Source organism: Peromyscus maniculatus, chromosome 2 (assembly GCF_049852395.1).
Source record: "Peromyscus maniculatus bairdii isolate BWxNUB_F1_BW_parent chromosome 2, HU_Pman_BW_mat_3.1, whole genome shotgun sequence".
NCBI classification, from domain to species: domain Eukaryota; kingdom Metazoa; phylum Chordata; class Mammalia; order Rodentia; family Cricetidae; genus Peromyscus; species Peromyscus maniculatus.
In genome coordinates, this window is record NC_134853.1 from 122,414,358 (window position 1) to 122,430,662 (window position 16,305).

Below are 16,305 nucleotides of genomic sequence, written 5' to 3' on the forward strand. Positions count from 1 at the left end.
GATTTTTAATGGCTGCTTGAATTTCCTTTATGATATGAACCATAACGTATTAAAGTAATCTTTACCTGTAAGATATTTAAATTGTTTCTTCACATATTTAAAAGGATTTTTATTGGTTGAAATAGTCATGTACTTACATATGCACATACAAATGTCAATATGCACGTGTACACTTGAACTTAGATTTACCTGGTTCAAATCCCCATTAAGCTATTAAGCTAGGAAACCCCACTCCTATGTCCAGAAACAGTCAGGGCCATATTAATGGTACATTATTGCATGGGAAATTGGTTTTGAGTTGAGTAGGTGTGTTTGGATTGTTATTTTACATGAACAGATATGCTGACTCTTGCTGAGGTCTGTGCATTTTCTGAATACTGTTCTGCACACTGCTGTTGTCCTTATGGCCAGTGAAAGCAAGTACAGTGACTGAACTGGGCAGAAACTCCACGTAAGCTTGAAAATTGCTAGGCGAAGTGAAGCTAGGCCGACTTTTTGTAGAAGGAGATTACATTTATCAAAACAATCCCACTTAGTGGTTTATCGTCCTTCCCACCCAGGGGAAAGACAGACAGTGGTTTGCTGTGATAAGTATGCTACAAGGGGTGGGCCCATCATGCATCTCTGCTCTACCTCTGTAATTAGCCCTCAAACGATTTAACTTTTTAAGTATTTGAAAGGCAAGCTATGCTGGAAGTTCATTTCAACCTCATTTTACTCGGATATGATTGCCATGAAAATTGCCTGAGTTAAAAGTCTTTTTTTCCCCTCCTTAAGTGAAACCTGATCCACCGTTAGGTTTACAAATGGAAATCACAGATGATGGTAATTTAAAGATTTCTTGGGACAGCCCACCGGTGGCACTGTTTCCACTTCAATATCAAGTGAAATACTCAGAGAACTCTACAGTTAAAAAAGAGGTGAGTATATTTTGGTAAAGAAAGTGAAACTTAAGAAGCAATGGAAGATTCCTAAGTCTCTTAGAAATTATCCATGCCTGTGCTTTCTAGAAAGGATTGAATTATATTGAATATTACACATTGAAATAATTTATACACACTACGGAAAGTTATAAAATTTCAACATAATCGTTTTCACCTGTAGAGTGCTGCTGATTTACATTGCATTCTTACTTTTCCATTGCTCAGTGTGTTTATGTGTTTACACACAACATATGCATTTGTGTTGTGAAGTCAGTCAGCATCCTCTTTGGCCTATGCTAATGTGTTTTTTTGAGAGCCTGTTTGTTGCCAGGAGCTATTCTAGATGCAGCAAGATACTTTGGGATCAAAGAGGATGAGGAAAGATTGCCCTAGTAAGTGGAGGTTTCAGAATGCCTCGTTGAGAGGGTGATATTTGAGCAAGGACTTGGAGGAGATGGCTCTGTAGGGATCCAGGAAAATGGAAGTCAGTAGGGGAAGAGCAGTGCATAGGCCAGTGTGGCTGAGACTGCCAGTGGAAACAACTGGTAGTGGATGACATCAGAGACAGGAGTGGGCGGGGAGGAGGAGGAGGTCACGGATGGCCTGTGGGGTCATGTGAAAGCTTTCGTAGCACATGGTGAACCAAAGTGTTGCATCATTCCAAGGTAGAAATCAATCTTTTTAGAACGGCATTACTCTTCTGAAGCCTTATTTTTACAGAGAGCAGTTCGGGAACTCTCGATGTCGGCTGTATAGATGCAGAGTTAAGGCTGCCGTGAGATATTTTCTTATAGTAAGTCAGAAATCACAGGACCGTAAATAGGAAGGTCCTGATATTGTTCTAGCTTTACTAAGTCAGAAATCACAGGACTGTAAATATGAAGGTCCTGATATTGTTCTAGCTTTAGTAAGTCAGAAATCACAGGACTGTAAATATGAAGGTCCTGATACTGTTCTAGCATTAGTAAGTCAGAAATCACAGGACCGTAAATAGGAAGGTCCTGATATTGTTCTAGCTTTACTAAGTCAGAAATCACAGGACTGTAAATATGAAGGTCCTGATATTGTTCTAGCTTTAGTAAGTCAGAAATCACAGGACTGTAAATATGAAGGTCCTGATACTGTTCTAGCATTAGTAAGTCAGAAATCACAGGACCGTAAATAGGAAGGTCCTGATATTGTTCTAGGCATATCTCATGCTTTTCATGATTTTTAACCTATGACCCCTTTTTTCCTCTCACAGTCTTGAAACGAGTAGGGAGTTCAGTTGAGGCACATTAGTGGAAAACTGAATGTGCTACACAGGCAGATCCTAGCTGGAGTGTGTTTTCTACAGGGTTTGGCCTCGGATGCCTTCCGCTCTGGTTTATAAATGGTGTGTTGACTCATGCCCTGTAGTTCAGGGTCAGGATGTAGCCATCAGGATCAGGACTTCAGTATCATTCATGGCCTCTTCTCGTGCAGCTTTCCTCTGTAAGACCCCCACAACCCTCTCTACACCTCTGCATATTGTTTTCTACCAGATGTACGATGGATGACAAAGTGGCTGCAGGATTCCTAAAAACTTTGGCACCATTTCCACCAAATCCACAAGACCGTATTGGAATTCGTATTTAGTTACTACTTGTTAATTGTCACAATTGTTTGATCTATTTATAAATTTATACTGACAGACGCATTTGTTTTTCATTTGGTCATTGATCTCTGTTTTAATTATGTAGCCAGACAGTTTGTCTGTAAGATTATACTTCTTTGAGGTTTGCTAAGGCTTACCTCTTATCAGTTTTGGCAAATGTTCCTCGCCAACTTGATGCTCTGCTGTTTCAACCTAACATTTAACAGGCTGCTGAAGTTGTCTCCGATCCTTTCCTGCTGGTACACAGTGTGCTTCCTGGATCTTCGTATGAGGTTCAGGTGAGGAGCAAGAGACTGGATGGCTCGGGAATCTGGAGTGACTGGAGTTTGCCTCGAGTCTTTACCACACAAGGTAGGCCTAGCTTCTCTGGAAATATTCTCCCAGTCCTGACCTTCCTTGCCATGGGTATATAATGAACATCTTCAATTTTTATTTCCCACAACAAGAGGAGAAATAATATTAACATTTCATTTAAAATTCTTTTTGGAGATAAGGGTCTGGTTATATAGCCTAGGCTGATCTTGAGAGCTGGGATTATAGACACGTGTACCTATGCCCTGCTACATTTTTACACAAATCTTGAGAAGGCTCATTTGCTAATGAAAATTACATCAGAGTTCTTACATATTTGTTTCCAAAACACCCTCTTATGAAGTCATTTTTTTTAAATATGAATAAGAAATATTTAGGCTGGGCATGGTGGCCCATGTCTGTGAATTCCAGGATTCTGGAGCATGAGGCAGGAGGATTATGAGTTTGAGGCTGGCCTTGGCTGCATAGTGGAACACTTCAAAAAGATAAAAAGTTAATGTGAAATTTCCACTTTAAAAACCTAGAGTGTATACCACTTACGTTGTTAATTCTTTAACTTAACGTTTAGAATCCAAGTGTAGTCATTTGAGACAAACGTGTTAAGTGCTTACTTTTAGAGGTGTGGTGCACACGTGAGTGTGTGTGTGGGGTGGGGAGGGGTGCTTTCAGAGGCCAGAGGTTGACTTTGGCTATCTTCTTCCACCTTCACCTTATTATTTGAGACAGAGTCTCTTCCTGAACCTGGAGTTTGCTGATTCAGCTGGGCTAGCTGGCTGGGCAAGCCCCTAGGATCCTCCTGTCGCTGCTTTCCAGTGCCCAGATCACAGGCTTTGGTTATTGTGCTCGGCTTTTTATGCAGTGCTGGGGATCTGAACTCAGGTTCTCAGCCTTGTGCATCAAACACTTCCTTTACTGGGCCATCTCACCAGCCTGCTTTTGGAGTTTTCAGAGTGAAGTCTTCATACTTTCAAAGTTGGCTTTAAAACAAAAAACAAACAAACAAACAAAAAAACCCTGCCACCCTGCTCATGTATTTTTTATTAGCTACAATTAATACAGGGAGAGGGGACAAAGAACTCAGACCACACAATATCATAAGATGCATTACAGGGGAAAGAGAAACATCTTCATTAGCAACATCCTAGAGTCTTGGTGCATGCATTCCTGGGGAGGAGGTAGACCTCCAATTCCTGGTAGAGGGCATTCACTCATGAAGAGAGGCATGCACATCAGTGTTCCTTGAGCAGGGCGCAGGTCAATTGGTGGGCCTAAGAGTGGTCTCAAACCAGGCAGAGGAACTCCAGTTCCTGGAGATGAGGCTGCAGGTAGGGATGGAGTGCTCTGTCCTGGAGGGTACCAGGGCTCCCACAATACCATCAGGAGCAGCAACAGCAGCAGCTGCTACTTTGCCTCTTACTTGGGTGGTCATTACCTGCTGGGATGGACTCCAGCCACTTGGATAGGACCAGGTGGTCCAGCAAGGGTCTGGGGATTAGGAACACCAGTTGCCCTTCTAACCCCAGGGCCTCTTGTAGTGCCAACAAATAGTACCTGAGCAATGCTAAGTATTTTTAGAGGGTGGACTCTCCACAATAGTGGATACCATATTTCCCCCTTGTATTGACATCAGACCCCAAAACTGTTTGTGGGTTGTTTTTTTCTTTCTCCCCTCACTCTGGCTATTTTGTATTCTTTGGTTTGATCCCTGGATTCATCATAACACAGAGGATAAAAGTGGTATTCATGTCAAAAGCCTTTCAAGGTGTCAGTAAAGATCCAGCCATTTTGGAGGATACATCTCATTCTGTAGTCAGTGTGTGGCAATATCTTGCCACTGTTTCCTGTAGATGTGATTGCTGTTCCACAGCATCTGGTGTCAACAGTAAAAAATTGATTTTACCATCATATTTTCCTACCAATATGCCAGCTTGGGAGAAGCTTTTCAAACTGTGGGTGGGTCCTGTTCTTTTCTTGGAATCAGCTGCCTTCATGTTCCTAACTGCTACAACAACCTGTTGGTATCAGCTAAGAAAGCCTGGTACAGCTCTACCTGGAAATCCACCCCAGAGCTTGTTACTACTGAGAACACTGTGAATACAACTGACGCTCTTGGGTGCTCATTGAGGCTGGCCGACATTTGACCTAGACTTCCACCTCTGGCACATGCAATTCAGCAGGCCTTTGCAGGTGTGAGTGATCTCCTGGGCTCTCCATCTGGCTGCAGTGACTCACAGACCTGTGTGTCTGGCATCCAGCCACCCTCTCCTCTCTGCCTACTTTCAAAGTTATTTTTAACATCAGAGAAACTGCGGTTTGTTCACAGGTTCCCTGGAGAGGTGAGATGCAGCATTTTTCAGAGCCCCGAGAATCTTGTGCCGTTGCCAACCCTGCCACCGTTGAGTTGTGATTTTAGGAAGACACTTAATTGTCCTTTGGTCGTCTGCTTGTTCAGCTTAACTGGAGTTGATTTACTCGAGTTGATTGGGGATACACAGAAATGGCAATGTAAAACATTGATCACAGTCAATCTATTTCATTCAACAAGTTTCCTTATTGATTACATTGTATCGAAGAAGTGCTAATTAGTCAGAAAGCAAGTTGCATCAATGTCTTAGAAGCATTGATTTTGGAGTCTGCCAGTTTACAAAAGGGTCATCATTATGATTTCTTTGGAGAGGTTCTTAATCTTTCTGTGCCTCAGTTTCCTTGTCTGTAAGATCAGGATGTTTTTATACGGATGGCTTTTGTATGGTGAAATACCACAATGGAGTGTGTATCACAGCACCCGACTCTTAACAGACATTCAGTGAACATCAGATACCATCTTAGTTTATGAGTTCACAGCCTATGTGTTCAGAATCTCAAAACCTAAAGAGCTGGGAAGAGCGCCACTAATTGCTTGGCACAAAGTAAGATCATACACGAGAGGGAGCTAAACCAAGTGTGGAACAATTAGTTCAGCCTGGGAGACCCAGGGACCCGGCATGAGGAGACTTAGATGGGGATTTTATATCTTTATTCCTCAGATAACTTTCTACTGTCCCCATGTGTGTAATAAGATGCTGAGGATTCAGCTTTTGAAGTTTATGGTTGATTCCTAGGGGAAACTGAATCTTCTATTAGCAGGTCTTACTGACTAGCTGTGCCCTACAAGTCACATGGAGGGAATGAAAACTGCAGTATCCCAGGTGGAGGATTCTGTGTGGTGCTGTGGGGTCAGGTCGGGAGGGAAGAGGAAAACTGTGCAAAGGAAATAGAAGGTCCCCGTGCCTACCTGCACTGAAAGCCTGTCTTTATTAACCACTGGGCAATGTGCTTAGCTTCTATAGAAAGATGTTTCTTTATTTTCTTGTTTTACTTCATAATTAAAATTTAAAATCCCCCCCTTCAAGAAAAAGAGGCAGTGCTAAAAGAATCAATATTGTTTTTCAAAGTTTGCTGGGATTCAAGGCTGAATATAAATGCTATTTTAGAAACTTCGTATAATATACTGGCTTGTTGCATTTTGCCAAATATTTGATCTCATTCAGTTTAGGTCTTTAGATGGATATGTTTTCAGCTATGTTTTTCTTAGCAATGTACGTCAATATCTACATGTTTATATTTGCTTGTTTTTTCAAATGCCAGCTCACACTTTGCATTCTTATATAATATAGTCATGTGGGTATCATACAGGGAAGTGAACTGCACAAAGAGATAGGAATGAAAACCCGGTGCAGATTGACTTTGTCAACCTGGATCAGACTTCGGGGAGTTCATTGTCAGCATATTTAAAACACAGTACAATTTGGGGAAAGGTTTCCATGCAACAGTCAGTCCAGGTACACAATAAAGCTTAAGGTGTGACTACACAGAAACTGACAAAACACATGTGACCATGAGAGTGGGTTCTGTAGCTAAAGGCCTAGAATCCAGTGTGGTCTCTGATGATTAGCATAGGGGTTAGCAGGCCATAAAGTAGTCATGACATCTCACCTAAGGATGGGTAACAGTCTAGGGAGGGAAGTCTGGGATTATCATTCTGGGGAATTAGGGTGAGAGCTGTCCTTTCAGATAGCAAAAAGGTCACCAGATCACTAACCTCCACTCTCAGCTTTCTAGATGGAATGTAGGTATTTGATTTGCATCTCCTCCATTGAGGAGACACCTTGGCAAGATTAACATCCCTGGTTCTCTTAGTGCTTCTCTGTGAGGATAAGGACCTCCGTGCCCCCAACACAGTCAGACACAAAACACACACACACACACACACACACACACACACCCTTATCAATTAGCTTGTGTAATAGTCAATCATATAACTATTAACAGCTAGACTTTTATTTATAACTCAGGTGTATCTCTAGACTTCAGACACCCTGAACAAAAACATACGGGGGAAAAAGTGAGTAAATAGCTACCTTCTAGTCAAAATTCCCCCCAAAACTTAATTGTAAAAAATGAAAAATAAATTTTGGCTTGTAGTTTAGGTTTTAGTCTTGACCCAGTTGCTTTGAGCCTGTGACAACCCACTCCATCAGCAGGGGGAGCCTGCAGGAGAGGAGATCTGTTCAGCTCACTGCTGCCAGAACGCAGAGAGATAAAGAAGGAGCCTGGGTCCCAATGTCCCTATCAGGGGCACACTCCAAATGTCCCGACTCCTTCCACTGGACAGTCCCTCATGAAGGTTTTATAGATCCCAATAGCAGCACAGGCTGGTATCCCAGCCTTTAGCTTATGGGCTTTTGGAGAAATTTAAGGTCTCAAGCACAATGCTGCCTGATAATCTCAGATGGCTTAGCTGCCTCTGAGGGCTAGTAGGTGAGGATCAAGAGAAAGAAGCCCACTGTCTAAGAAACAAACCAAGAGGCTTGCAGTGGGAACAAAAACTAGTCCACTTAAGCAGCTCCCCCAAATGTTTCTCTTTAGAGTATTATCCACTGTGCTGACATAATGGCTGGTGATGTGTGCTGAATCACAAATAATCTATATAAGCAGGCTCTGTGTCTTCCCTTTAAAGAAAATTCAGCACATCTCCTAGAATTAAAAAGTCCATTTTCACTGGGCGGTGGTGGCGCACGCCTTTAATCCCAGCACTTGGGAGGCAGAGACAGGCAGATCTCTATGAGTTCAAGGCCAGCCTGGACTACAGAGCAAGTTCCAGGAAAAGGTGCAAAGCTACACAGAGAAACCCTGTCTCGAAAAACCAAAACCAAACCAAAACAAAAAAGTCCATTTTCTAGGATTGTGATAAACACATTCTAAAAGAACTTTACCTAAAAATGCTTTGATTCATGGCCTATATTCTTTGAGTAATTAATATCATTACTATTATCACTAGAATATCTACTTTTAATAAAATTCATTAATATAGATATTGTAAAGTTATCAGTGGTTTTTGGCCATATAAAGAAAGTCATAGCTGTCCTATTCTTAAAACTAAATTTTGCATAATATTTACTAGGATGGGATTTGTGCCCTTTTGAAAATTAAGTATTCAACATTTATTTAATATGTTTCATCAACTTTTGGTATAAATTTATAGATTGTCACTTTTTATTTTTGTGTTTAAGCCTAAATTTAAGCATTTAATCAGTCACAAACCATACATACTTTAACTTTATTTCTCAATTAAGCCTCACTAGATAAATTTGATGTTGAAATACCTTGAAGTTTTAAAAATAATCTGTAAATGAAAATGCTTATTTTATGAGAGTTACTCTGTCCCTTTCTAGAAAATAAGAGCAGCTCTGAGGCTTTGAGACAGTTCAGTGGTGAGGCTGTGGTACACACTGAGTGGAGTTAGTCATCTCTCAGGTGTGTGACAGGCACAGGTCAGCAGGGAGTCCCATTCACGTGAAGGCGGCATGTCCTCGAGACTGGGATTACAGTCATGGCCAGAGTCCAGTGCTTTCTGCCCCGTGCAATCCTGTTTCTGTTTCCACAGATACACTTAGTGCAAGTGCCCAGTGTGGGCGGTACATATAAAACCATCAGAGCAAATGTGTCATGATATTACAGAGCAAACTCTTTTACCCATTTCTTTACCTGTTTGTTAGAAACTCTCGTAACTATGAAAAAAAACAATAGCAACAGCCCCCTTTCTGTCTGGATTTGGTATCATAGTGATCTGTGCTAAGAACACGTGCTATGTTTCACCGATTCCCTTGAAATTTTAAAATTACGTTTATTTTTGCACGCACACATGGGCCATGGGGCACATGTTGACATCAGAGAACGACTTGTAGGAATCAGTTCTCTCACTCCATCATGTGGGTCCTAGGGATCAGACTCAGGTCATCAGGCTTGAGTCTTTATCTGTTGAACCATCTCTCGGGCCGTTCCTTTTTCTTTAACATTTATTTATTTACTTATTTTTATATGTGCCCACACGTACACATTCAGTTTTAAATAGTCTGGTAGAAAATGAATCATGGTGGAAATAATGGTGCTCCATTTAGCTAACTTTGCCTGTCACTTGGAAAAATGACAGTTGCTAAAACATAGTTGTAATGAATAAGCGCCATGTTTGGAAGCTTGTGATGGTGTTCATGGAGGCTCTTTTCATTTGAGGGCAGGGATTACTGGGGCTCTGCAGGGCTGTGCAGAGCATCAGCCAGTTTCTTAGTGCACTTACTTGGTTTTTGGCACGGTAACTAGGAATGTGGGGATCTCTTTCCTGCGGTACAGGCTGCTCCCATGATGCTTTCTGTTTCCATCTGAATGCCCATCTTTCTTTCTGTGTTACAGATGTCATGTACTTTCCACCCAAAATTCTGACAAGTGTTGGATCAAACGCCTCCTTTCATTGCATCTACAGAAATGAAAACCAAATTATTTCCTCAAAACAGATAGTTTGGTGGATGAATCTAGCTGAGAAAATCCCTGAAATACAGTACAGTGCCGTGAATGACCACGTTAGCAAAGTCACCTTTTCCAACTTGAAAGCCACCAGACCTCGAGGGAAGTTTGCCTATGACGCAGTATACTGCTGCAGTGGGCAAGAGTGCCATCACCGCTATGCTGAATTATATGTGATCGGTAAGCACCCCAAGGCCTCGCTCATTCTGTCCCACAAGATCGCTCGTTGTCATGAACTGTGTTAGAGCCCTATGAAAGATGTCAAGAAAATGTTTTTCATGATTTTTGGTGTTTGTACTTCATATTAATATTTTAATGTGTTTTAAATAGATGTCAATATCAATATATCATGTGAAACTGATGGGTACTTAACTAAAATGACTTGCAGATGGTCACCCAGCACAATCCAATCACTTGTGGGAAGCACTGTGCAGTTGAGGTATCACAGGTATGTATTGTGTTTGCTTCTTTGTTTTTCCCTGGCTCAGTTAGATTTTCTGTTAAATCTATTATGATAGCAGAAATCTGGCACATTTTTTCTTCCTGAGCAAAAGTTTGAATATAATTTGTTAGAAAAATTGTGAGGAATTATTACATAAATTGTAATCTTTGAAAACATTCACACCTGAGGCTATATATATATAGTTTTAACTTCATATTATCATGTCTGCCAAGCAGTTTCCTGGGATTGCATTTTGACTCTTGAGTGACATGCAAGAGAGGCAAATGATTTATTTCATATGTGGTGTATTTAGGCTCAGAGAATGGGCTAAAGTAGGCTGTGCAAAAAAAAGTTGAGGGGGCTGGAGAGATGGCTCAGAGGTTAAGAGCACTGGCTACTCTTCCAAAGGTTCTGAGTTCAATTCCCAGCAACCACATGGTGGCTCACAACCATCTATAATGAGATCTGGTGCCCTCTTCTGGCCTGCAGGCACACATGCAGGCAGAAATTGTATACATAATAAATAAGTAAATCTTAAAAAAAAAGTTGAACATCATTCGGCTAAGGTCAGTATTTTAGGAAAATGAGGCAAAGGGACAAGATTCTATAGGATGGGACTGCTTTTTAGAATGGAGTGAATTAATTTAGGATGAAGCAGTGGTTAATAAGGGGTAATACGTTCCATTATAAAGAGAATTGTGTGCTTATTTATTTTTACCTTTCTTGTATTTCCCTTGTCTCGACATAGCATGTGTCCTAAACTGTCTCTCTGTTGAGAGGATAAATACCTCCTTGTTTTTAGAGGATCCCATGGTAGCCATCCAGTATGTTTGTTACTCTTATACTCTATACTCTGATATTAAAATTTGTAATGGAGAATCTCAGTTTGTGCAATGTGCCCACTTAGTCTTAAAATCTAAAATTTCAACTCAGAAAATATATCTCTCCTCTCAAATTCTGTGATCCGAACTTTGTCCCTCGTGATCTGTGTTGACTCCTCTGTAGTATTGGAAGAAAAATGGCAATTCCCATGTTTCCTAAATGGGAAAAATTATTGTCTTTATCTTATGTGCTATGAATATTTTTTAAACCAATTGAAAGTTCATGATAGGCCATTTTAATTACATGTCTTCCCATGCATTTTCACATGCAAACATATGTTTGTCGAAGACCATTCTATAAGCCCCATGGCTTATTTCCCATCCTGACATTCACTGGATCCTCATGTAATCAACTACAAATTCTTAGTGAGTTTTTGGACCTCCCACATGTTAATTTCCTTGTGTGTAAAATTCCAAGTTGTCTGTAAAATAGAGAGAATGGTAGGATTTATATGGTTTGTAGGGGGCAATTAATGGCAATGTAGTTAAGTAACACAGTGTCTCCTAGGAAACATTGCATTAGAGCAATCAGTGAATTGCTGTCATGATGATGATGCTAACCATTCCAAGTTAGACCTTTGCCACTGTGTCTGCACTGCTATTTTCTATTCAGTGACGATTACAAATCCCTCTGTCATTGGTATTTCTCACTCACCACTGGTTATCTGAACACACACACACACACACACACACACACACACACACACACACACTGATAACCTTGAGCAGAAAATATTACAAAGATGGTAAATAAGAAAAGATTTTAGTATTTTCATTTTCTTTTTCCTTCTCATTTTCATCCCTGTTGAGAGGGTAGTCACAGCTTTTGTCATTTAAACACCATTTTCAGAGCATTGTCAGAAGGACCATTTCAAAGAGAAGAAACATGTGTTCTGTGAGGAAGTAGGTTGGTTGAGACCTCTAATGTTTAAAAAAGTGTTCATTTCTGAGAAAATGAGTAATATATTTCATGACCATTCATGTATGGGTCAGGATTTGGCATGCATTTTCATTACATATGTTTGAACTAGAAAGTATTAGGGAACTGTCAATCAAGCCAAATGTTCCCATCAGTTACATTCTCACTTTCTGTTGGAATTTAACACAGTTTAAAGTGAGAAGAATCTGTTTTCCCCTCACCACAGAAGTACCCCCAGTCCTGTTTTCAATCCTTATTACTACAGTCATGTCACTGATGCAAGCCTCTGGGACAGAGGTTCTCAATATGGGTCCCAACCCCCTTAAAACCTCTATCTCCAAAAAAATACTTACATTATGATTCATAACAGTATCAAAATTACAGTTATGAATCAGCAACAAAATAATTTTATGGTTGGGGTGACCACAACCGGAAGCTGTCCTGAAGGGTCGCAGCACTAGGAAGGCTGAGAACTAGTGGGCTGGTGTAACCACCACAGTCCTGCACTCCATTCCTCACCTTCCTGCTTGTCAGCTCCTTCCGTTTCCTTCACTACTCCTTGCTCATGCAGTAGGTTTATAGTTACTGTTTTTGTGGAAAGACTAAGATCTGGAGAGAGCTAGGAGCTAAGAGTGCCTTTCTAATAAAAGCACCCAGTTTTAGACAGAGAACACGATCTCTTCTTTTGAACAACAAATCAGATCTCTAAAACATCTTCTTCCTCTTATTAATACTGCATATTAACTGGATATATATGTATTTTTAATTATCTTTTAAGGAGCAGCCTGTATTGTTCCGATAGTCCGTCTATTCATCCTGCATCCGAGTCCAAAAGCTGCATCTTGCAGAGGGATGGCTTTTATGAATGTGTTTTCCAGCCCATCTTTTTATTATCTGGCTACACAATGTGGATCAGGATCAACCATTCTTTAGGTTCACTTGACTCTCCACCAACGTGTGTCCTTCCCGACTCCGTAGGTATGTGTATTTTCCTTAGATTTGGGTGCCATTTTCCAATCACACTAGATTTTGAAGAAAAAAAAACTGATTTTATTTATAGAGGAATTGGCCTTAGGAAGATCTCTAGTTTTGAGTTTTTATTACCATCTTGAGTCTATGTTTATATTCTCTGTAGCAGTTTTGTTTATAAATATGGATAACAGATTCATTGCACTTGGATACTTCCATGCAACACTTCCTGAGCTGCATGCGTCACTGTAAGTGCAATTTTGTGAGGATTTTCTGACATATAAAGGATCCCTGCCATGTAGTTCTGAAAGCACTTGCTATTGTAATCTGAAAGTTTCATTTGGATAATATAAGCTGAGTAATCATATTTCAAGACTTTAATTTGTGAGGCTGGGTAAGAGGCATTTGAAATATCAAAAGAAAGTGAAGAAAATGGACAAAGATGATGAGATCTGTAATGATATTTAGAGATTTTTTTTTTTTAAAGTATCGAGATCAAAGGATTCAAAGAACCTTTGAGATGCTTGATGAGCTGGGTGGTGGTGGTGGCACATGCTTTTAATCCCAGAACTTGAGAGGAAGAGGCAGGTGGATCTCCATGAGTTAGAGGCCAGCCTGGGCTATAAAGTGAGTTCCAGGAAAGGCTCCAAAGCTACACAGAGAAAACCTGTCTCAAAAAAACAAGAGAGAGAGAGAGAGAGAGAGAGAGAGAGAGAGAGAGAGAGAGAGAGAGAAAGAGAGAGAGAGAGAGAGATTTGGTGTATTCTTCCAAAGTCACTGTGGAATATTTAAAAAATGACCCATTTCTGGTCATTTATTTTGTTGCTATACATTATTTTATTATGAAGTTATGTCAAAAATCAGTATATTTTTACCATTAATCAGCATACTTTGAAGTAGAATCTATTTTTTAAATATAGGATGAACTCATTTTAGTTATTAGATCTGTTTTCCTACATAAATGCCCAACTGATTGATTATCTCTTCTGTTCCATGATTCCATTGTGTTTTTACTGCAATTGGTACTTTTCTGTTCCTCAGTACTCTAGGCTAATAAAGGGCCATGAACAGTCACACACAGCATGAAGCCAGCAACTGCTCTCTGGATAACATTGAGTGCTTTGCTTCCCAAAACTTGAAGAATTTTAAATCAGGCTCATTTTGCCTTAGGAAGAGAGCAATGTGGAAATGAAGCTTTGGGATGTAAATCTCAGCTCCACCTCTTCCTAGCTTTCAAAACTTGGATTAGGAATGTAGACATTATGTACCACCCATCAACTGTGTGTTTATACCCCCCTGATGTGTGCGTCACTGTGGGCCCACTCCCTCTTGGTCGTCACTGAATCCATCCACGTGACCCACTGAACCACAACCAAAGAATCAGTTCCTACATTGTCTCAAATGTGGACATTTCCTTTCTTGAAAAGAAATGGCCTTTTCCAGAGAGGAAAGTTTGATCTTCTTATGGGGTTAGTGATGGATACTATCATGAGCTATGAGGAATTTAATGATCATGAGAAATTACATACTAATGGCAAGTTCAAGGTGTTTTGTCCCGAATGGCCTAAAGTACTAGTGTTGATTGCTTAAATGATTAAAAAGTACTGCTCAAACAAGAGGTCACACTTTTCATGCAGTGGTTGTTTTTAGAAGTGAAACTTGGAGGAGGAGAATGATGGCAAATACTCATATTGTGCCAATCCGGAGGCCTTTCCTATCTTCCCCCATACAACACCCTACCTGTGGTTTTTCAGTGTATGAGTTGGTGCGTTTCTTTCTATTCCTTTCTGTCACTAGAGTTGTGTACTTCATATTCCAGTCAAGGGCCATCTCTCTTTGGATAGTTCAATGGCAGAGGTATCCATCAGAATAACTTCCAAGAAGAGGAGCACCCTGGCTATCATCTTAGAGACCTCAGGCTCTACCTGGTGTTAACCTGTTACATGCTGGCTCATGGCAGCTGTGGAGGGGAGCTGAGGGGATCTGAGATAGAGGAGGATGATCTCAGGAAAAAAGTTCCTTACCAGCTGGTGTGGAAGTATAGTACTTAAGCATTTTAGCACATTGCTATGGCAACAGAACCCATTGCTCCATTTAGGGGTATCTCCCACAAGTAAAGACAAGATTGATATGGTACTGTGAAGTTCATGCTTGATGTCCTGATGCTATTAAGGTATCTAGAGGCTTAAGCTGTGCTTGGACTTCCAGGTTCTAGTCCAACAAGTCACGTTTCCTTATAGTCTTATTGTTAGCAAAAATGGCCTTCCATTGGAAAAATTGATAATGTTGGGCAAATGCATGTTCTGGATGTAAGTCAAAGTTAGGACAAGAGCAGCAACATAAGATGTTAAAAACAAAACAAAACAGGATAACTGGGTGTAGTGCACACCTTTAATCCCAGTGCTAGGGAAATAGAGGCAGGCAGATCTCTGTGAGTTCAAGACCAGCTTGATCTACGCAGTGAGTCCTAAGCCAGCCAGGGCTACAAAGTGAGACCTTACTGAGAGAAGGGGGCAGGGAGGAGGAGGAAGAAGAAACAGGGTTGCTGCGAGCCACAGAAATATGAAGTAGGAATTTAGCTGTCAACGACAAAAGCTAATATCTGGAAGAGTAGGGCTCTTTCAGAGGATAAAGCCAAAACTCAAGGAGTATTGGTGATACTGGCTTTTCAATATGTTAGCTGTATCCTGCAATGGATTTCTGGTGTGCTATTTATTGTAGTTTTCCCATTTGATTCTTTTCCCAAGAATGTCTAACAGTGTGGTTGACCATTCATTGGGCACAATTTCCCCTATAAAATTGGGATATCTGGATAACATCCCCAGGCTTTTGTTCCCCCTTTTTAGCCTTAGACTCAGAAGTCTGCCTTTCTGTAGTTATCTTCATTAGCAAGCATCCAGCTAGGGCCATCTCCAGACAAAAGAATTTTATCTGAGATACTTGCCAAACATACAAGGACAGACTGCAGACAGATAAGCACTCAGACCACCCACTAGTTTCCTGAGATATTTCCTGAAATATCTTACTGAGGTAACTGCCAAGGCCAGGTGGACATTAGGTGCAATGCTTTATTTCTTATCCAAATTAAGTTTAAACCTTTCTTTCTCCCATAGCTCAAGTGGTATCCCTAGTTCTAAAAGATTTCCCCTTTAACAATTAACTCAAAGATAAGGGCTTTTCCATACCAGGTGCATCAAGCTGTGACACAGGCTATCTAGCAACCAAGTACACTTGCCCCACCCTACCAGAAAGCGGTGCAGCTAGAGAATTGCTGATTGTATGTGTATACAAACTGGAAACTTGAGAGAAGACGGAAAGAACTAAGAGAACAATGAGAGAACAGTAGAAGAAGGGATAGAGAGGAGCTAAGTATGAGAACAGAA

At 40.7% G+C, this 16,305-nt stretch overlaps 1 protein-coding gene across 9 annotated transcripts in view; it reads left to right on the top strand.

Annotated features, from left to right (window-relative positions):
* Positions 1-16,305, top strand: part of Lepr (leptin receptor) — a 97,931-nt gene that overhangs the window by 49,702 nt on the left and 31,924 nt on the right. For all 9 annotated transcript variants that reach the window (XR_013049246.1, XR_013049247.1, XR_013049244.1 and 6 more), the window contains exons 6-10: positions 778-920; positions 2,766-2,910; positions 9,601-9,891; positions 10,042-10,159; positions 12,732-12,931. Coding sequence is in view for 4 of the 9 variants with exons in the window: in XM_006998025.4 (XP_006998087.2) it covers positions 778-920; positions 2,766-2,910; positions 9,601-9,891; positions 10,042-10,159; positions 12,732-12,931 (897 nt within the window). In the remaining 5 variants the exon portion in view is untranslated. The remainder of the gene's footprint in view (positions 1-777; positions 921-2,765; positions 2,911-9,600; positions 9,892-10,041; positions 10,160-12,731; positions 12,932-16,305) is intronic.